The sequence below is a fragment of the Anolis carolinensis genome, chromosome 4, assembly GCF_035594765.1.
Source record: "Anolis carolinensis isolate JA03-04 chromosome 4, rAnoCar3.1.pri, whole genome shotgun sequence".
Taxonomy (NCBI): Eukaryota; Metazoa; Chordata; class Lepidosauria; order Squamata; family Dactyloidae; genus Anolis; species Anolis carolinensis.
The window spans coordinates 23,747,247-23,770,947 of NC_085844.1; the positions used below are offsets into that span (position 1 = coordinate 23,747,247).

Sequence of the window (23,701 nt, forward strand, 5' to 3'; positions counted from 1 at the left end):
CCTATTAAACATCAAATTAGGTTATGATTTTACAAATGAAGCACCAAAACATCATGTTAGACAACAAATTTGGCAGAAAAAGTAGTTCAATACACAGTAATGCTATGTAGTAATTACTGTATTTATGAATTAAGCACCAAAATATCACGATATATGGAAAACATTGACTACAAAAATGCGTTGGATAATCCAGAACGTTGGATAAGCGAGGCTTGGATAAGTGAGACTCTACTGTACATACTAAACATAAAGACAACCATACAACAGACATTCAATACCACCACTAACTTAAATTTCTCACCAACACCACCAGACAACACCACAGCAACGCGTGGCCGGGCACAGCTAACTGAGGGCGGGGGGCAGGTAAATGACCTCGGAGGGCTGCATCCAGCCCCCGGGCCTTAGTTTGGGGACCCCTGCTCTACTGTATAAGCTAATTAGATTGGGGTTCTATACCATTTAGTATTTTCCTTTGGGTTTCTCTTATCCTTGTCTGCTTGGTTTTTTTAATTGAATTGATCAATATAAATTGAAACAAACATTGGCCAAGATATGGAAAGAGGATATGAACATGTTTTGCAGCCCAATGCCACCACTGGGCTCTTCATTGATGATGATGGACTCTGACAGCTCCCAGGAGCCATCATGGCAGTGTCTGTCTGTCCAACAGCATTCATTCTACAGAGGGAACCCTCAGAAGAATTTTCCCAACGGCCATAACGTCGGGAACTGCCTGATCCGAGCCAGGTTGGCAAGGGAGAGCGCGCATTGGCACCAAAAGCAGCCGCCCGGGCTCCCTCCACGTGTCAAGGCGGAGCCAGAGAGCGGGAGGAGGCAGAGCAGAGACCCCAGAAGCGTTAGTAGGAGGCAGAGAAGCAGGCAGGCAGGAGGCAGGCGGGCGGGCGAGGCTGTTGGCAGGCGGTGGCTGCGGAAGAGCCGAGCTGAGCCCTTCTTTCTCCTCCTTCGCCGCAGCCCGGCCCAGAGGGATATGGGGCCCCTCAAGGAAAGCAGCAAGGTGAGCCAAGGAAGGGGGGGAGGGCTGGCGCTCAGGTGGCACCTGGACATGGGAAAGGGGGTCTCAGACACGTCTGCCCATGCCTTCTACATCCAAGGGTGCCGCAAATTGCCCAGGCGTGAGAGTTGGGGGACACAGGGGTAGTACTGCCCAAGAAAATGGGGAGCTGGAAGAGATCCTTTCCTTCCCCCCCCCCCTTCCCTCCTTTTCCCTGAGAAATTGGGGAGGCAAAGGTCTGTCCAAGCCCCACCCTCAAAATGCGCACCAAGCGTTTCATCTCCTGGCATCACTGCAAATTGGGAATACTGTATATCCATTTCAATGTATTGAGGATACAATCAGGCCTGTAGCGAGGGTGGGGGGGGAGGTTTAGGGGTTCAAACCCCGCCGAAATTTTTCCCTGGTTTACTCATGAATTTTAACTGGTTAACCAAATCCCCATGCTAAGTCTTTGAGACGTAAAACATTAAGAGTCCCTCCAGGCACTATCTCAAGCAGATATTGACAGGTCTGAACCCGGGGGGCGGGTGGGTCAGGGGTTCCCCCCCCCCCGAAATTTTCAAAACCCCTCCCGAAATTTTTTTCTGGCTACGGCCCTGAATGGATTTCAATGTATTGATTTCAATGTATTGATGATTTGGGAAGGGGGGCTGAGAAAGGAGGGTGCATATCTTGATGTATATCTCTCTCTGTGTTTATGTGTACTGGGTGTGAATATGTACACATATTCACACACACCCAGCAACGGTTGGCTTGCAGAGGTCTTCCTTTTCCCCTCATCCTTCCTGCAACCCTCAAGGAGTCTGACATCATCCCTGCTGCTGCGGATCTGGAGTTGTACACACTACGGTGTGTGTTTGGGGAGGGGGGGGGGACCAAGCTCTGAATGACGTCACCCCCAAACTAGGGAGGTTCCCCAGATTCTCCCTTGGGCTTGACTGTCACCCACCCCTGCCCTTTCTTTACATGGTCCCTTAACAGCTGGAAGTGGCAGGGATGCGGATGCTGGTAATTACCCAGAAGAGCCTTTGGCAGCTGCTCCCACCTAAGCACTGCAAATGCACCATTGCTATTCAGCACACAGGTTCCATCATCATCTGGAAAGCCTTAATTTTTAATGTGTTGATGTCTACTCCTTGTCTCTCTCTCTCTCCCTCCCTTGCCCTGAAAACCCAGCCCTAAATGAATTTCTCCCTGTCCCCTTTGCCTCCCCCTCCTAAAGCTAACTCTTATCTATTCTCTATGTTATAATATTGGGGTATTTTATTTATTTATTTATTTGCTACATTCTCAGATTGGCTTACAAATTAAATTTACATACAATATTATATTAGCGTAGTACAATACTGGTAATAAATTACTATATTGTACTGTATCAATATATTGTAATATTATTAGTAATATTACATGTAAAATATAATATATAATTAATATTATTATATTGTATTATTAGTATTATATCATATTATAATATAATATGAATATTATATGTATATACAATATGTTATAATTATTATATATTATTGTAAATTATATTGTGTGTGTGTGTATGTATATATATATATAAACATACACACACACATATATATTTGTTACTGATGGTGTGGAATTGTGGGCAGTGGTGTGGGAAAAGGGGCTGAAACTAGGTGAGACTTTATTGTGCTTTTATTAAACTATATATATATATATATATATACTTTGGTTAGTTACTATAAGTTGTATTGATATTGCTGTATTATTGGCTTGATTTGGTTTGTGTGTTTTCATTAATGGCATTGAATGTTTGTCACTTTTTTGTGTAAAAACCACCCTGAGTCCTCTTGGGAAGATAGGGCGGGATATAAAATTATTATTATTATTATTATTATTATTATTATTATTATTATTATTATTAAATGTGTTAATAGATCCCGAGCAAAAAATTTCTTTCCCCGAGACCCTCCAAAGGTGTCCACCCCATTTCTGTTTTTGAAAAATGGATACTTTAAATGCTAAATGAAGCAGCCTCTCCCCTGAAACCTATTTACAATTGTACATTTTTAAAAACTAGAAAAAGATAGTCTGACAGGAGTCAGCAGTGTGTTATGCAGCCCTAGGGTTGGTGTTTGTCCACCACTGCAGTATTGGAACACACCCACAGACCATTGGAGAAGTCCCAAGAGTCTGTTCATATGTGCGTGCATTGTTTTCTTATTTATGGAGACCCAAAATGCACAGGGTTTTTTGCCAAGTTTTTTCAGAAGGGATTTTTGCCTTTGCATCCCTTGGAGGTTGAGAGAGTGCTACCTGCCCAAGGCTTCCATGTCTGAACTGGAATTCAAACCTTGGTCTTCAGAGTTCTAATCCAGCACTCAAGCCACTACACTACACTGGATCACATGTCTTTTCACATGTTATGTAAATTTGTCACATAACATGCTCTCAGTAGAGAGCATCAGCACAGCAGTTTTCTGAAAAGTGAATCTGTGCATTAGAAAGAAATGTTTGCCATCATATCTGTCACATTCATACTTCAGACTTGTAAGGACAGAGTGACTCAAAACAGCAGACCTATCCAAGAGTTAAATGAGTGGCATGACAACTACTGGATATTGTTTCTGTGAACAGGCCTCCATGCCAGTGATGGCATGTTAGTGAACAGTTTGGCATACCAATAGCACTATGCAGAGCTTAGAAATGTTAACTTTTGGAAACGATGACTCCCAGAACCTGCCCCTCTCCAGCATGACCAGTGAGCAGGTTGTTTATGGGGATACTGGGAGATGTAGCTCAATGAAGTAACATTTCCAGGCTCCTGTGTTGCACTGATACAGAAAAATATCTCACGCCAAGCCAGACAGATCCATTAATTTGGCTCAATACTGTCTGGCACCATATCCTTTGGAGTCTTTTCCAGCATTACCAGGAATACCAAGAGATCAATCCTGGAACTTTCTACATATAACTACTCTTGTAACATATCCTTTTCTACTTCTTTCCAGCCACCACTGCTGGAGCATGAGTGGGATTTAATTCATTGCAATCAAACCACATGGTTCAGTGTTTACAACTGGGATAATAGTCATGTGAAAATCCACTCAGTGCAATGAAAAAAAGGACTTTTCAGTGCCAAACACTGTTCTGTCATTACTATTCAATTAAAGCCTTCGGTGGGACTGAGAGATAGAATGTATAACACATCTTATCTTATTGCCATTGCCAGGAGCACAAAATGCAGGACAAGGAGATCTGCCGCAGCCGTATCCCTCGCTTGATCCTCAGGCCTCCTCTCTCCCAGCAGCATCCCCATTACCAGAAAGTGTCTCCGACATCTGAATCCCCTTTTTCGGAAGAGGAGAGCAGAGAATTCAATCCCCTCAGTTCTTCTGGAGGATCTGCAAGGACAATCAGCAGCACCAGTTTCTGTTCAGGTACATGCATAAAAGGGATTCTCTAACCTGATTTCATTTGTTTGTTTTAAATATGTAATTATAGAGTTGGAATAGTTGGTCATCTCCCTGTTGACTGCAGAATGTGCAGCACAATGGTGATTAGAAGAAATATTTTGGAAGGAAGCCTTGTTTGGCCTACAATCAACTGCCTACAGAGGTGTTTGGTGTCTTCTCTGAATGTCTTCAAAAAGAGCTGGACATCTGCCTGCTCTGGATTCTTTAGCTCAGTGGTTCTCAACCTGTGGGTCCCCAAGTGTTTGGCCTACAACTCCCAGAAATTCCAGCCAGTTGTTAGGATTTCTGAGAGTTGAAGGCCAAAACATCTGGGGATCCACATGTTGAGAACCACTGCCTTAGCTGGAGATCCTGCATTGATTAAGGAGTTGGACTGATGGCACATTCGGTCCCTTTCAACACTATGATTCTATGGTTATAATTACAACATTCCTCCTTTAGAAGCAAAATGAAAAAACACATTCAACCCTAGGTTGCATCAACAAAACTATGTGTTTATTTTAAGAGAGGTAAAGGACTACTCTACTCTGCTTTGATGAGACATCATCTGGAATATTGTTTCTAGTTTAAGAAGGATATTGACAAGATGGAATACATTCCAAAAAAGCAACAAAGATAATAGAACCCAGGGTTTGTGAACCAAGCCTTTTGAGGAATGGTTGAGTAAGTTTAAACTGGACAGGAGAAAATTGAGAGGTCAGATATTTTAAAGTTTAGCAAATGTAGAAGGGTGGGTTAGCATTTTTTCTCTTGGTCCAGAAAACAAGTAGAGTCCAGGTACAAAAAATGAGATTTCAATTGAACATTAGAGAGAATTTCATGATGGCAGGAGCTGTTCTGAACTGGAATGGATTCCCTCAGGTTCTGGTGGACTCTCCTTCATTGCAGGTGTTCTTACAGCAATTGGATGCTTTCACCCTGGATTTCCTGCAAAAGATATGGGGACCAAATATATTTTGGCATCCATTTTATTGCTCCAATTCTACCATTCTGTGAAAGGAGAATGCCATCTTCAGACAGTCTTTCATAACAGCTCTCAATGTTATGTTGTTTGTCGTATTGTTTTCCTAAAATCTGATTCTCCTTCACTCTGGAGCAATAGAGAGACAGAGCTAAACTCGAGCATTTTAATCCCACAGTGGCTCTCTACCCTCATGCTCCTAAGTGACTCATATTGAGATGGATATTGTCTCCAGTGATAGAGATTAGAAGCCACTGATCACCTTAAGATCTACGCATGTGTCTAATCTCATTTAAAACCTGTTAGTTTGTGGCTACTACTGCATTTCCTGATAACATGATGATGATCTTAACTGTGTGAAGAAGCCCTTCCTTTTGTGTTTCCTAAATCTAACACTAGGTATCATTAGGTTATGGTTTTTTGCCTAAATATCATATTAATTAGCATAAAAATAGATGGAATGACTTCCCAAAGGGTTTAGTGCTAGCAAAGAGCACCATGACCTCCATATCTGTGGGACTGGTACCCATCTCTTTATTGATGTCTGATAAATTATGTTCTTTCTATGCATTTTAGGTCCTCTGAGTAATTCCATGCTATGTCTATTTGTTCCATGAATGCTTATATATGCATTTTAATAATATCATAGTTAATCTGTGCATGTTTGCTGTTGCTGTTGCTGCTGCTGCTGCTGCTGCTGATGATGATGATGATGATGATGATGATGATGATGATGATGATATCTGTCTTCTGGAAGTTCACCATAGGCATTTCTTAGGTCCTCCAGCATGACTATGGTAAACTTTTGTCAGAAGTCAATCATTCAGAGGGTTCTCTGTTATCCATGGTTTCAGTTATCCATTTAAGGTTCAGGAATGTATACCCCACAGACATGAGAGTCATGTTATATATAAACTGAAACTTGGAGTAAATCACTGTTTGCTGCTTATAATCATGATATCTATCAGTGTTGTATCTCTGAGCAGGTTTTTCTTTTATATTGCTGTATTTTTCCATACACTGATTTATTTATACAGTGCAGCTTAGAAACAAAATACGGAGTTGTTAGTGAAATTCAGTCCCGAACACATTAAGGCACGTGTCACTGACTAAAATCAGATGTTACTGTTTCAATTGCTAAGTGTTTATCTTAACTGCTGCATGAAAAATTGCCATGGTTTGTTTTAATAGAGCTGAGGTTTACATACTCTGACAGGCTTAAAGAGGGAGGTTCAGCAGGGAAAGTTCAAGGGCCTTTGGAACTGAGAAATTACTTGTAAAAAGTCAAGGATAACTGATCTAAGGAACTGGAGTCTTCAGATTCCTCTTTTAAAAAATAACAGCCAGAATTAACCTATGTTGTCCACAAATACAATCAAAATAAACCCATAGGTGACTACTTTTTAGGATCGCACATCACAAAAATGTTCACACTTGCAAATTCGCAATGACAATTTCCAAAGAGGTAGTTGTGTTAAATCTTTTGAGGCAAAACAACAAAGAGACTAAAGGCAACCAGATTTATTATAGCATGTTATTTCATGACTTGTGGCCTGCATCATCAGATACAAGAAACATTATTCAGAATTTCAGATTGATCTATGATACACATGGATGGATGTACACCATGAATTTGGAGGAAAATTAATTGCAGAGAATATAGGCAGAGACATTACTTTTAATACTGCTCATTCATCAAACAGTTATTTTTAATAGAAACCGAGATGGGCCGTAGTCCATTAATGTCCATACTATAATTAATTTATTAATCTTTGCTATGCCATAGGAGTCACTGTTATGATTTCTGTAGGTTTTTAAAGTGATCTAATCTCATTGATAAGGGTTCATCCATCAGGCATGAATTATGTAACACTATTGATTTTCAAGGCCAAACTTCCTGTTGTTAGTTGTGTCCCATGGATGGATCAATAACAAAAATAATGAATAGAAGCGGCACTGATCGTGGAAATTAACAGTATGCACATGAAAGCACTGGTTCTGATTAACATGGAAATTTACAATCTACAATCATATAGAAGGCAAAGAACACTGGCTCTATAAAAGAACATTTGGAGGGTTATCTCACTAAAGGACAGTTTAAATAGAACCAAAAGTGGTATCTCCTTTATATACATACCAAACATACTAAGGTTCTTTGCCACTTTGAGCACCAAGGTTTCCACATAAAGGATTGTGTGAATTACTGTTTGAGGAGGGCTCGCAATCACAGAATCACAGTTTTTCTGTCCTCCTCCTCCTCCTCTACTCCTTTGTCTTGGGGATGTCTATATTATGTTAAACCAACTTGGGGAAATCAATGCAACTTGCATATATTTTCTATGGGTTCAAGTTTGTTTTCATTGTACCCATGTATGCATGACAAAAATAACATGGAACAATAGAAATAAGTTCAAGGGGATCTGCTATTCTGGATCTGATCCTAACCAACACTGAAGATCTGGTCAATGGAGTGGAAGTGGTGGGATCCCTAGGTGGGAGTTCTCGTGAAGTTTGTGATATGAAGGAGGTGAAACCAAGAGAAATCAAACACGCATTCTAGACTTTAGGAGAGCTGACTTCAGGAAATTTAAGGAAATACTGAGAGTGATTCCATGGACAGGAATACTAAAAGAGAAGAGAGTTAATGATGGATGGGAATGTCTTAAAAGTGAGATACTGAAAGCACAATTGCAAACAGTGCCAGCAAGGAGAAAAATAGGAAAAGTGTAAAACAACCAGAATGGATATCCAAAGAACTTTTCACTGAGCTAAGATTTAAAAGAGACATGCATAAGAAACAGAAAAAGGGGGAAATCACCAAAGATGAATTTAAACTAATAACCAATGTATGTAGGGGAAAGATTTTGCAAGGCTAAGGCACAAAATGAACTCAGGCTTGCCAGAGAGGTTAAAACCAATAAGAAAGGGTTCTTTTGTTATGCCAGTAGAAAAAAAAAAGGGGGGGAGGAAACCGTAGGGCCTCTGCATGGAAAGGGTGATGGAATGTTAATGGGGAAAGGGAAAAGTCAGAGCTGCTCAAAACCTTCTTTGCCTCAGTCTTCTCCCAAAAGGAGATTGATGGTCAACTTGAGCAATACAGAGTGGACTAAGTAATAGGGGAAATGCAACCCAAAAAAAGAAAAGAAGTAATCCAGGAATACCTGGCTACTCTAAATGAATTGATGTCTCCGGGGCCAGATGCACTGCATCCAAGTGTATTGAAGGAATTAGCAGAAGTCATTTCAGAACCACTGGCAATAATCTTTGAGAATTCTTGGGGAACAGGAGAAGCCCAAGGAGACTGGAGGAGAGCAAATGTTTTCCCTATTTTCAAGATGGGAAAAAAGGGGGACCCAAACAATTACCATCCAGTCACTTTGACATCAGTCCCAGCAAAGATTCTGGAGTGGATCATTAAAGAAGGCAGTCTGCAATCACTTAGAAAAGTATGTTGTAATTACTAAAAGTCAGCATGGATTCCTCAAAAACAAGTCATGGTTCCTCTTCATCCTGGAAAGAAGTAACTAGTGGAGTGACACAGGGGTCGGTCCTGGGCCCAGTATTGTTCAACATCTTTATTAATGACTTAGATGAAGGTTTAGAGGCGTGCTTATCAAGTTTGCAGATGACACCAATTTAGGAGGGATAGCTAATACTCCAGAGGACAGGATCAGAATTCAAAATGACCTTAACAGATTAGAGAGCTGGGCCAAAACTATAAAAAAATGAATTTCAACAATTCATATTATACTTAAGATATTATACTTAAGCAGAAAAAATGAAGTGCAAAGATACAGGATGGGTAATGCCCGACTTGACAATACGCAGTACATGTGAAAAGATCTTGGAGTCTTTGTGGACAAGTTGAACATGAGCCAACAGTGTGATGCAGCAGCTAAAAAAACCCAACAGGATTTTGGGCTGTAACAAAAGAAGTATAGTGTCTAGATCGAGGGAAGTCATTGTGCCTCTCTATTCTGCTTTGGTCAGACCTCACCTGAAATACTATGTTCAAAAGAGATATTAACAAGCTGGAATGTGTCCAGAGGAAGGTGATTAAAATGATCAAAGGTCTGGAGACCATGCCCTATGAGGGGCATCTTAAAGAACTGGGCATATTTGGCCTATAGAAGAGAAGGTTAAGAAAAGACATGATAGCCATGTATACATATATGAAGGGGTGTCATAAGGAAGAGGGAGCAGGTTTGTTTTCTCCTGCCCTGGAAACTAGGACTCTGAGCAATGGATTCAAATTATAGGAAAGGAGATACCACCTGCACATTCGGAAGAAATTCCTGACTGTAAGAGCTGTTCAGAGTGTGGTGGAAAATCCTTCTTTGAAGGCTTCTAAACAAAGGCTAGATGGCCATCTGTCAGGGCTGCTTTGATTATGCTTTTCCTGCATGGCAGGGGGTTGGACTAGATGGCTCATGTGATCTCTTCCAACTCTATGATTCTATGATTCTAGACCTCTAACACTTCACTGTTAGAAGTTTCTTAATTGAGTTATACCTGTATTGGGGAAATGAACATAGGCTACCATATTAACTCAGCTTTCTGGCTGAGTCTGAGAGCTTAACTGAATGTTAAGTCTCAAACATCAAAGCTTTGGGCATTTGCAAAACGGCTTTCTAGCACTATGTTGATAAAATTCATTTTTATCCTACCTTTACACCAAAGAGATTGTCCTAGGCAGTGGGAATGGTTCTCTTCCCATATTTTGCTTTCCTAACAGTTTCAGGATTGAGTAAGGATTTGAATATTCAAGCACTCTACTAACTTTCTGGATAAACATGTGATTGGATCACAGCTTGGAGAAGTTACCTTTTTGTGCATTACTGGAGTTCTGATCTAGAAAAGTAACATTTCTATAGGGGGGGGGGGTAAAAGTTTTAGGACAAGTGAGCCCTATGCATTTTTGCTGTTCCATATTTTCTGCTCAATGTTGTTGTTGTTTTTTTGCTACACCACGGGTTATCATATGATATTAATAATTGCAGAACTACGTTGTCACTGACCAGGATGTTGTTTCCTTATTTTCTTTGCAAAACTTCCTTGTGTCCTTTAACTTCCTTTCCCTCCTTTATTTTCTGGTGAGTTTAATTATCACACAAATGTTCATTGTGAAGGAGTAGCCCTCTCAGTCCAGAATGGTTTCATTCAGATTAAACAATCAAACATCCTGGAGTGTAAGAGTTATTATCTGTCATAAGAAACCTTTGAACTGTGTAAGGTATTTGCATGTCTTCAGCGACAAGACGAGTTCTCATGCATTTTAACACTGCAAGCTGTTGTGCAGTTGCCTCTATTGTTACTTCAGCCCTAGTCTGTGGGTATAGCTTCAAGGCACTTCACCTGTTAGAAAATAACACGACTGAACTCTGTAATTGTATATTTATGTTAGTAGTTATTCATTTCTCTTCCCTACTGGGTGATATCATAGATAATATGCAGGCTACAGTCTGAAAAATAAACAAATATGATAATAATAATAATATAATAATAAAACTTTATTTATACCCCGCCACCATCTCCCCAATGGGGACTCGGGGCGGCTAACATGGGGCCATGCCCAGAGCAATACAACATAATAAAATATAAGAACAACATATCATAACACCATTTAAAATACAATTAATAATAATAAACAGAACATCAAGAAATCAAAAAAGAAAAAAAAAACAATAAATCAAGGGCAGGCCGCTTGAACACAAAGATAAAACCCGGAGTGAGAGGGACAGAGAAGTACTCCACTATGGGCAGGGACATTTGGAAGGGGTAATCTAGAGGATAGATGTTCGGAGGGGAGTAATACGGAGATATATGACAGACATTACTCACCGAAAGCACAATGGAAGAGCCATGTTTTTAATTCTCTCCTAAAAGCTAACAGAGTGGGAGCTTGCCTTATTTCAGTGGGAAGTGAGTTCCACAGTCGGGGGGCCACAGCAGAGAAGGCCCTCTCCCTTGTACTTACAAGGCGAGCCTGGGATATAGGCAATGGTGATAACAGGGCCTCTCCGGATGATCGCAAGGAACGGGCAGGTTTATGGAAGGAGATACGATCACGGAGGTAGGTGGGTCCCAAACCGTTCAGGGCTTTATAGATGATGGTCTGCACCTTGAATTGGGACCGGAAGATGAACGGCAGCCAGTGGAGCTCCTTAAACAAGGGAGTGGATCTCTCCCTGTAATTTGCCCCCGTTATTAATCTGGCTGCCGAGCGTTGGACCAGTTGTAATTTCCGGGCCGTCTTCAAGGGAAGCCCCACGTAGAGTGCATTACAGTAGTCCAGTCTGGAGGTAACTAGGGCATGGACCACCGTGGTCAAGTCAGACTTCACGAGGTATGGTCGCAGTTGGCGCACAAGTTTGAGTTGTGCGAAAGCCCTCCCGGCCACCGCCGACACCTGAGCCTCAAGCGTCAACGCTGAATCCAGGAGGACCCCCAAACTGCGGACCTGTGATTTCAGGGGGAGTGCAACCCCGTCCAGCACAGGTTGCCACCCAATACCCCGATCCGACGCACGATTGACCAGGAGGGCCTCTGTCTTGTCAGGATTGATCCTCAGCTTGTTCCTCCTCATCCAGTCCGCCACAGCAGCCAGGCACTGGTTCAGCACCCGAGGGGCTTCCTTGGAGTCAGGTGGAAAGGAATAGTGGATTTGCGTGTCATCTGCCCATAAGGGGGCATGCCTACACAACTCTGACCAGATTTGAGAAGGTTTAGGAAAGTGTTTATTTTTTATTTTTTTTGCATGGTGTAGTGTATGAGGTCTGGCCCTTAGCACCCTTAAACCCATATCTAAATTACAGTAAGACCTTTGTATATGCAGAGAAAAGGTGTCTGAACAGAATGCTATTAAATTACTTCACTTCTGGTCCCTCTCTAGAAATTTGCTAGTTCCTCCAATGCAACTGTATGATAACTTCCAGGAGACAAATAACATAGAATCACTTGGGGGACCTGGCAAATTCTTAGTGCAACAATGATACCTAATTGGTATGAGATTCATGGTATGAGATTCATAGTCATGTCCTTCTTGGCTGGTTAAACTGGCCAAAGATGGGTTGTTGGAGTGGTTTGTGGCTATAATAAATGCCTCCTTGGGTCAAGGGTCATTTCCATCCTGTTTTAAGCAAGCGGTGGTAAAACTGCTACTAAAAAAGCTCTCGTTAGACCCATCGGTTTGTGACAATTACAGACCAATCTCCAACCTCCCATTTCTGGGCAAGGTTATGGAGCGGGTGGTTGCCACGCAGCTCCAGGGGTTTCTCGTTGACACCGATTTTCTGGACTGCTCGCAGTCTGGTTTCAGGCCTGGGCACAGCACTGAGACGGCTTTGGTCGCCTTGGTGGATGACCTCCGCAGGGAACTGGACGGGGGAGTGTGACCCTGCTGGTTCTCCTGGATATCTCAGCGGCTTTCGATACCATCGACCATGGCATCCTTCTGGGGAGGCTCTCTGGGATGGGGCTTGGTGGCACGGTTCTGCTGTGGCTCCAGTCCTTCCTGGAGGGCCGTTCCCAGATGGTGAAGCTGGGGGACACCTGCTCGGACCCCTGGCCATTGACCTGTGGGGTCCCGCAAGGGTCTATTCTATCCCCCATGCTATTTAACATCTACATGAAACCGCTGGGAGAGGTCATACGGAGTTTTGGAGGGCGTTGCCATCTCTACGCAGATGACACGCAAATCCACTACTCGTTTCCATCTGACTCCAAGGAAGCCCCTCGGATGCTGAACCAGTGCCTGGCCGCTGTGGCGGACTGGATGAGGAGGAACAAGCTGAGGATCAATCCCGACAAGACAGAGGCCCTCCTGGTCAGTCATGCGTCGGATCGGGGTATTGGGTGGCAGCCTGTGCTGGACGGGGTTGCACTCCCCCTGAAATCACAGGTCCGCAGTTTGGGGGTCCTCCTGGATTCAGCGTTGACGCTTGAAGCACAGGTGTCGGCGGTGGCCGGGAGGGCCTTTGCACAACTCAAACTTGTGCGCCAACTGCGACCATACCTCGTGAAGTCTGATTTGACCACGGTGGTCCATGCCTTAGTTACCTCTAGACTGGACTACTGTAATGCGCTCTACGTGGGGCTTCCCTTGAAGACGGCCCGGAAATTACAATTAGTCCAACGCTCGGTTGCCAGATTAATAACGGGGGCAAGTTACAGGGAGAGATCCACTCCCCTGTTTAAGGAGCTCCACTGGCTGCCGTTCATCTTCCGGTCCCAATTCAAGGTGCAGACCATCATCTATAAAGCCCTAAACGGTTTGGGACCCACCTTCCTCCGTGACCGTATCTCCCTCCATAAACCTGCCCGATCTTTACGATCATCCGGGGAGGCCCTTTTATCACCACTGTCGTTATCCCAGGCCCGCCTTGTGAGTACAAGGGAGAGGGCCTTCTCTGCTGTGGCCCCCCGACTGTGGAACTCACTACCCACTGAAATTAGGCAAGCTCCCACGCTGTTAGCTTTTAGGAAAGACTTGAAAACATGGCTTTTCCGCTGTGCCTTCGGTGAGTAATTTCTGTCATATATTTCTGTGTTACTTCCACCCCGAACATCTATCCTCTAGATTACCCCACTTCCATATGTCCCTGCCCGCAGTGGAGTACCCCTCTGTCCCTCTCACTCCAGGTTTTATCTCTGTGTTTACGCGGCCTGCCCTTGTTTTATTGTTTTTTGATTTCTTGATGTAATGCCTATTATTATTTATTGTATTTTTAATGGTGCTATGATATGTTGTTTTTATATTTTATATTGTATTGCTCTGGGCATGGCCCCATGTTAGCCGCCCCGAGTCCCCGTTGGGGAGATGGTGGCGGGGTATAAATAAAGTTTTATTATTATTATTATTATTATATTATTACAAGGGTCTTACTGAAGTCGGTACTATGCTAATCACTGGACAACAGACATTTTGGTGCCCCAAATGTACCTGTTCTTCAATATATTTGACCTGATTCCAAAAATGGCACTAGTTCCCCCCATCAGTTCTCGTTTTTGAGATACAGAACATATACCACATAGCAGTCACCATCTGCTTGCCCATAGAAAACCATGATAACCATATCTAAGAAACTAGACCTGATGCGGTGTGTCCAATGCAATTTCCTGAATCAGTGCCCTATACCACGCCTAAAAACCAAAGCATCATTTTTTTTCCTGTTTTGCTGTGGATCAGTCTCAATTAAGGAAGCTATGGCCCTGACTTTGCAAGACCTGAACAAGGCTGTTGTCAACAGGGTCACTTGAATGTCCTTTAAGTTAAAGCTTTAGCAATAAAAGGTTTAGCATTGTTCTTTTCCTGCATTTGAGTATGGTGCATGGCCCTAATTTGGATCAGAAACACTATGTGAACACAGGCAAGGTTTAATATCCTCTTCACTTCACATGGAAGTTAGCTACTACCATTAGTGGTAGTAGAGACTTAGACCCAGTGTGGATGTAGAGTTTGAAAGGAAAACCAGCTAGAAGGGGAAGTTCTACATTCCCCCTCTTTGAATCTGGTGGTCCAAATACAGATCGGGTCTGTGCAAACCTATCTGAAAGTAAAAACTAACCGCAAACTGATCCTAAACTTTACATTCTATGATTAACACATATCCTCCAATATTTCACAGATGAAAACCAAGACATATGTGGACACATGACCTCAAGATACTAAAACGTATTAATGAGGAAGAACAGGCAATTTAGGAGAGAGTGCAGCAGTTTGCTTTGGCTTGATTTTACTGGAAAGGGGAAAACCCTTCCTGTCCTCTCCCCAATGATGGCTTTATTGAGTGCAAACTTCTATACTTGGAACTTCATTTGCAGCAATTGGTGTATACAGTGAATAAAGTTGGAACTTGGGCCCCTTCTACACTGCCATATAATCCAGATTATGAAGGCAGATAATCCACATTATCTGATTTGAACTGGATTGTATGAGTCTACACTGCCATACAATACAGTTCAAAGCAGATAATCTGGATTTCATATGGTCTTTGGCCCCTTCCACATAGTTGTATAAAATCAACATTAAACTGGATTATATGGCAGTATGGACTCAGATAACCCAGTTGAAAGCAGATATGGTGGATTATCTGCCTTCATATTCAGGGTTATATGTCTCTGTGGAAGGGCCCTGGGAGGAGGAGAGCAAAGGTTAAATATTTGAAAATAGAGGATTAAATGAAGTTGTCTCTGGAAATTGGGGTAGTGGTATCCTATCATAGGATGTAGTTAAATCCTCAAGGGGGACCTATTTCTATGTAATGAAGCTCTGGAGTGGAATGCAGATGACCTCACAGGAACATGAATACAGTAGAGTCTCGCTTATCCAACGTAAACGGGCCAGCAGAACGTTGGATAAGCGAATATGTTGGATAACAAGGAGAGATTAAGGAAAAGCCTATTACACATCAAATTAGGTTATGATTTTACAAATTAAGCACCAAAACATCATATTATACAACAAATTTGACAGAAAAAGTAGTTCAATATGCAGTAATGCTATGTAGTAATATTTACAGATTTAGCACCAAAATATCACGATGTGTTGAAGGCTTTCAATGGGTGAAAACCTTGGGGCTATGTCTGTTTTATTGTTGTTTTTATTGTTGTTTTTACTGTTATTTTAAAGCTAAGTGTATTGTTTTAATCTATTTCTGTAAACTGCTCTGAGCCAAACTGGGAGTAGCGGTATACAAGTCTAATAAATAAATAAATAAATAAATAAATAAAACATTGACTACAAAAATGCATTGGATAATCCAGAATGTTGGATAAGTGAGTGTTGGATAAGTGAGACTCTACTGTATATACTTTTATAGATCACATTTCTTTCAGTGGGTCCAAACAGTTTTCTTAGTCCATACTTAATACTGTGAATAATGAAGCATGGTTAGACTGAGAGAGAATGACTGGGCAGTTCTTAACATGACCCTGTGACTACTACACCACTGTGCTTTTGCATAATGTGCTGCAAATGTGCAACAATAATAATACTGTAAAAGATCCTTCCATTTGTAGATGAGCATCCTTAAGAGTATCTTGATGAGACCACATTTCACTGAATTCAACAAGGCTGCAGAAGTGACGACATGACATTCTAATAACACAATTTCCTCCATGTTATTATTGAGTTTGTGGGGAGGGGGCTTTAAAGATGTACAGTTATTCTGGTAATTGCATGCACAGTTCATTAATTCGGTTCAATCCAAAACTTCTAGCTGGCTGGCGGCATTCAATAAAACGAAACTATTGCTTAGGGGCATGCTGGCACTCATCTGACATTGACACAGGCACCCTTCCATGTCCGCTCCCTCCCTTGCTGCCTCTCTTGTCTTTCACCCTTTGGTTTGGATTTCAGCTGCAGGAGTCAGATGTCAAGCTGAGAAAAACATTCTCCCAGCAGCATCAGCTGGCTCGTGTGCTGCAGAATATTTACTCACATCAGAGCTGTCTTTGTCGTATACTGCACCACTCTTTTGGAGTGGCTCTTACAAAGCACCATTGTTACCTTGCCACGCAGAAGAAGAGAGCATGCTCCAACAAGGGTCAAACATCCAGCTTTTAATGGTCCATTAATGCAACCATTGCTTCCAACAAAGAAAAAAGTAGACTTTCATAGTATTAGGTGACACTAACCCTTAAACCTCTTTCATGTGAGAAAAATAAATATTGCTGGAATTACTGTAAATCTTGGCATTTCCACCATCATTCAATTCACTTGCTGTGCATGTGTCTCTTCTCTGTGTGTATGTGCCTTCGAGTCATTTGTCTACATATGTCGATCTCTATGAATTTCATAGGGTTTCTTTGGGCAAGGAATACTCAGAGGTGGTTTTGCCAGTTCCTTTCCCTGAAATATAGCCCACAGCACCTGGTTTTCATTGGGGCTCTTCCATCTAAATACTAGCCAGAGTATTTATATTCTTATTTAATTCATTTTACTTTTTTACAGAACTGGTTCAAAATACTTTGCTGCCTGAAGCAAAGTACAGGGCAGAAAATCCCACAAGATCCTCTTTCCATCTAGTGAAAATATAGTAAGGAGCAAAAAAAAAAAAAAATCACCAACAATTTTCTGTCCTTCCCAGCATCCAAAATATGTGTCTAACTCCTCTCCCTAATGGTTGAGCCATTCCTGGTAAATAATCTATATGCTTGTCAGAATAGATGTTGAGAAGAAGATTGAGCACTGTTATTATTCTGGCAATTTCTCTGTTCAGCTACTTCATACATTTGCAGATTTCAGCAAAAGGAATAATTCAGTGTTCAGCATTGTTCATACCGTGTTTCCCCGAAAATAAGACAGTGTCTTATATTCATTTTTGCTCCCAAAGATGCACTAGGTCTTATTTTCAGGGGATGTCTTATTTTTCCATGAAGAAGAATTCACATTTATTGTTGAACATTTATTATATACTGTATAGTAGTTGTCATCACAAACCAGCATAACCAGACAAACTGTGAATCTTATCAATAATTCCTTGTTACTACCATAATTTTCACATATAATATTCTATGGTATGTACATTTACCGATCCTGCATGCTCTGGTGTTCTGTTCGACGGGCATGCTTCCAAACACAAACTTTGCTAGGTCTTACTTTTGGGGGAGGCCTTATATTTAGCAATTCAGCAAAACCTCTACTAGGTCTTTTTTTCTGGGGATGTCTTATTTTAGGGGAAACAGGGTATCTGTACTATTTTATGCATAATGCACATGGATCTATTTGTAACTAGATCATAAATACTGATTAGGCACCTTGGATGGTGTAGTAGTTTGAGTGTTGGACTACAGTTCTGGAGACCAAATTCTTGCTCAGCCATGGAAACCCACTGAGTGATCTTGGGTAAGTCATACTCTCTCAGCCTCAGAGAAGGGCAAAGGCAAACCTCTCAGCAAATCTTGCTAAGCACACCCCCAAGGCTTTGCAGGTCACTATAAGTTGGAAATGACTTAAAGGTACAAAACAGCAACAATACCCAATTGGTAGTCAGTAGTATAGTGGTTTGAATTTTAAAATAGGACTCAGGGAAACCAGGAGTCAGCCATGAAAATGGACTGAATGACCTTCTGAAAATCATGCTCTCTTAGTTGAAGAAGAAAACATTGTCAAATCTCCTCGAAATAAATCTCATCAAGAAAGTCCTGTGAAAGAGATACCATGAGGCAATATGAATTTGATGGCACATAGCAGAATGGTAGGGATGGGGAACATACTGCCATACAGATTTACCAAAAGTGCAGTTACCATCTTCCAGTCACATCATCTATGCTGACTGAAAGTTGTGATAGTTGCAATCTAACAACATCTGGAGAACTGCACTTTACCCAACCCTAGCAAACATATAGATGGATATACATGCTTGGACTCTCTTCCTCCCTTCCTCTTTTTTTTTTTTACACAAATGACACAAGTATTTGGCTTGCTGAACCAGAGTAGGATTGGAGAATGAATGTGCATGGGCAGTCTGCACAGAGTATGTTGGGAGGGTGGAGATCTTGGCAGGATGCATAGCAGAAGATGACAGAGTAGCCTTGAAGGGCATGGTTTCGCTCCAGGCACTATAGCAATAAGGAAAAAATTCATCCTTAGCAAGGAGATTAAGCAGAAAAGAAAACCGCCTGGCAGTAACCTCCTGTGACATATATAACAGTGTCTTCACAGAAAGCAAGGAATATATATGTGGGTTTGCTCTTTCAAAACCTGATCTGAAAAAAAAGACCAGCTGAAGACCTTCCTGTTTAAGCAAGTTTTAATGAAGATATTTAATTTGGAATGACAAGAAGGCTAACTTTCAGTGAGTCGTATGAAGTTTATCATCTGAACTGACAAGTACCCACAGCAATTGTATGTGTTAAATGATTTTAAAATATTTATTTTTGTTTTATTGTAAAGTTGGTTTTATTGTTATTGTTATATGTATAATATATATCTCCTCTCAGCCTTCTCTTCTGCAGGCTAAACATGCCCAGCTCTTTAAGCCTCTCTTCATAGGGCATGATTAAGGGTCTGGAGAACAAGCCCTATGAAGAGAGGCTTAAAGAGCTGGGCATGTTTAGCCTGCAGAAGAGAAGGCTGAGAGGAGACATGATAGCCATGTACAAATACGTGAGGGGAAGTCATAGGGAGGAGGGAGCAAGCTTGTTTTCTGCTGCCCTGCAGACTAGGACACGGACCAATGGCTTCAAACTACAGGAAAGGAGATTCCACCTGAACATCAGGAAGAACTTCCTCACTGTGAGGGCTGTTCGGCAGTGGAACTCTCTCCCCCAGACTGTGGTGGAGGCTCCTTCTTTGGAAGCTTTTAAGCAGAGGCTGGATGGCCATCTGTCGGGGGTGCTTTGAATGCGATTTCCTGCTTCTTAGCGGGGGGTTGGACTAGATGGCCCATGTGGTCTCTTCCAACTCTACTATTCTATGAATTGATTTGTATTGTTTTAATATGTTGTGAGCTGCTTTGGGAGAAAAGCGGAATATAAATATTTATCATTATTATTGATCCAATTGAAAAGTGCAGAACAAAAGAAGTTTATTTATTTATTTATTTATTTATTTACAGTATTTATATTCCGCCCTTCTCACCCCGAAGGGGACTCAGGGCGGATCACATTACACATATAAGGCAAACATTCAATGCCTTAACATAGAACAAAGACAAGACAAACACGGGGCTCCGAGCTGGCCTCGAACTCATGACCTCCTGGTCAGCGTGATCCTTTGCAGCTGGCTGCAGCTGGTTGCTCAACAGCCTGCGCCACAGCCCACCCCAAAGTTAGCCTAATGCTGGGTCAGACTGTCCATGATAATGAGTTTAATTGACCTTCCATATTAGGGGTTTACCTTTGTAGAGTTGATTCACAGATTTGATTAATATGGTGTCTCTTGGAATCTCTAGGTCCTTCAGCACAACTCTGGCATTCTTTTATTCATCATTTTCCCACTTCTAGGGGATCATGTATCCCTAACCACAGAAAGTGTGAAGGGCTGACTCTGTTATCAACCATGTTGGAGAACACATCACTCCCAGATGTTGCTAGACTACAGTTCCCATCATGCTCTGTGGTGATTGACCGTGGGAGTGATACTCCAGCAGCTGTTAGAAGACCACATTGTGATATATTCCACATAAAATAGGTTCTCCAGGCTCTCTAGATTCAGATTCCTCAAATGTCTTCTTTCACACCAGTGTTTCTCAGTTCTTGGCCTTCCAGATGTTTTGGACTTTGATTTCTGTATTAGCTATACTGGTTGGAGTTTATGGAAACTGAATTCCAAAACATCTAAAGAGCCAATGATTGAGAACCCCTTCTTCACATCTCTTGCTTTCTGATCCTAGAAATTAAAAGTTCTGAATACAAGGTGCTCCTCAGAAATGGGGTCCATTCATCCTTGTTGTTTGGCTGTCATCAGCAAGATGGCTGAGCCACTGTGAAAAAGCTAGATTGAATATTTGGCTTCCCACATGTTTTAGATTAGTCCACAAATTTGTTGGGACTTCTGTGAACAAATGCTCCAAATCCCTGGAGGCTGAAAGGCAACATAAGGAAATATCAAGTCTCTAGTACAATTCTCATGTAGTGTTCCAATAGCATTCTATCCTAAAAGTTCTACATTGCCTGCAAAGGGAGGGCGGGAATTAATATTTTATTATTTTCACTGGCACCTGCAATTTTGTCTCATATAATCTTGTGCTTTTCTTCCTATCAAGTCTCCATGCACCTGCTTGTAAAGCCAAGCCAAGTGAACTTTGCTTCTGTCTTCACCTGTTTTGTATGTCCATCACCATACTGAACTGAGACAGTGCTGGCAATGCATCTCTCTTCCTGTACCCACTCCCTCTTTCTGTCCCTTTCTTTTAAAGTGTACATTGTAGATGCAGATCTCAGTGCAAAGGTTTTAATCACGAGATTCAGGCCCAGAGATACACCCTATGATTCCTTTGAAATAATCACAAAGCGGGCTTTTGTGTTGATGAAAGGTTCCAAAGTTCAGCAGAGTTAAAAGCAAACATGCTTTCCTATAATTGGGAAGGAGTTCTAAAGGATTTAGAGCATCACTCCATTGCAAACTTCAATTGGTTAAATATGCATTGTCTCTGTCTCTCCTAGACAGAGGCAAGGCACTTTTAATAGTTGGAGCAAGGGCAGAAAATTCTTTCAGACCAAGAGCCAAATTCAATTTTAAGGAGAATGAGAGAGTGCATTCATGTGACGGGCACAGTCAAAGTGAAAAGAGTAGGACTACAATTATCAGTGTGATTCAATTTAAAGCTCTTAGTGACAGTAACTAAGGACATATTCATATTAGCAGTTTGATCTAACTTCAGCCATCGTGGTTCCATCCCATGGAACCATGGGATTTATACTTATATTTAGAAAATGTCAAGGTAACACTAGAGAGAGAGAGAGAGAGATTCAGAAATTAATTCAGGGCAATACTTTCTTGGGAATTGTAATTTGAGGAGTGGACTGGTGCTGTCCAGCAGAGAATCCCATTTACATCATCAAAACTACATCTCTTGGGATTTCACAGGTAGAGCTATGATAGCTAAAATGGTATCAAACCATTAATATTTGCATAGTGTTGAACAGGTAGAACCGTAGAACAGGTATTTGAACCTTTTGTAAAGGGAAGACATTCAAATAGAAGCAAAAGCTGGGGAGATAGGAGGGCATAGACCTCAGGGAATTTCTACAGTAAAGAAAGAAAAGGATTAAGAATACATTTTGGTATCTCCACACACTGACTAGTTTAAAAATATTTTATGGCACTCCACAAGTCACTTGTTTCCAGGATGAATAGGTGAGCACCCTTTAGGTTCAATTGCTCAACCAGTTAGAAATCCACTTAACAGTAGTATTGTCTAGCCCACATTCTACTAGTTTGTTTGCAAGAAGATCATGGGGGACTGTGTCAAAGGCCTTACTGAAATCAAGATATGCTACATTCACAGCATTCCCTGCATCTACCAAGCTTGCAACTACTGAAAAAAGAAATAAGATAAGTCTGGCATGACTTGTTTTTGAGAAACTCATTCTGACTTTTAGTGAGCACAGCATTCTTTTCTACATGATTGTAGGTTGTCTCTTTAATGATCTTCTCCAGAATCTTTCATGGTATTGATGTCAGGCTGACTGGATGGTAATTGTTTGGGTCCTCTTTCCCCCCCTTTTTGAAAATGGGGACAACATTTGTCTTCTTCCAGTCTTCTGGATCTTCTCCAGGTGTTCTCAAAGAGGATTGCCAATTGTTCAAATATGACTTCTGCCAGTCCTTTTAACACCCTTGGATATAGTTGATCTGGTCTCAGAGACTTGAATTCCTTTAGATCAGCCAGATATTTCTGTACTGCCTTTTTACCTATTCTGTGCTGCATTTCCCCAGTGTGCACACACCTTCATTGCATATCTGTCTTGCAACAAGCCTATGATACAGGTTAAGTAGAGGGATTATATGTGCCCAAACACAGTAGGGTTCAAAGGGATTCAAACATGAGTCACTTTTACTTATATTTTATTTTTACCCTCCACCACATTGGGGTAGGGAAAGGTTGGAAATAACATGTGACTTCCAACAGTTTTTCAGTTTCAAAATCTCTAAACTTACCCCCTGCCTCATGAAATGATAGCAAACTGTTATAAAATGACCACAATGCCTTCATATCACTATGAAAAAAAGGTAAAGGTTTCCCCTTGACATTAATTCTGGTCGAGTTAGACTCTGGGGGGTGGTGCTCATCTCCATTTCTAAGCCGAAGAGTCGGTGTTGTCCATAGATGCCTCCTAGGTCATGTGGCCAGCATGACTGCCTAGAACACTGTTACCTTCCTGCTGAAGCTGTACCTATTGATCTACTCACATTTTGCATGTTTTCAAACTGCTAGGTTGGCAGAACCTGGGGCTGACAATGGGAGCACACCCTGTCCTGCGGATTCAAACTGCCGACCTTCCGGCCAGAAAGTTCTGCAACTTAGTGCTTTAACCCACTGTGCCACCGTGGCCCCACTATGTTTCATATCACTATGAAACATAGTTTTTAATAACTCCCAAAACAGCAAGAAAAGTTGACCGAAAAAGAGCAAGCCCAAGCTGGAAATTATTCGAGCCACTTTGAGGTTGCATTTTCAGCAGATAATTTGGCAAAAAATATGGTACTGCATTTTGTGGGGGGTAATATATGGGGTGGAACCTCCTTTAAATGCAAACATAACTGATTCTGATGCAGGTTTCAATGGCATTTTCTGTGCATAAAACGTCTTTGTGCATAGCACACAG

At 41.6% G+C, this 23,701-nt stretch overlaps 1 protein-coding gene across 2 annotated transcripts in view; it reads left to right on the forward strand.

The window, feature by feature from the left end:
* Positions 1–604: 604 nt before the first annotated feature.
* sybu (syntabulin) overlaps positions 605–23,701 on the forward strand; it is a 57,556-nt gene continuing 34,459 nt past the window's right edge. For both annotated transcript variants that reach the window (XM_016992763.2, XM_062980083.1), the window contains exons 1-2: positions 605–1,018; positions 4,221–4,428. In XM_016992763.2, coding sequence (XP_016848252.2) covers positions 614–1,018; positions 4,221–4,428 — 613 coding nt within the window. In that variant the 5' untranslated portion in view covers positions 605–613. The remainder of the gene's footprint in view (positions 1,019–4,220; positions 4,429–23,701) is intronic.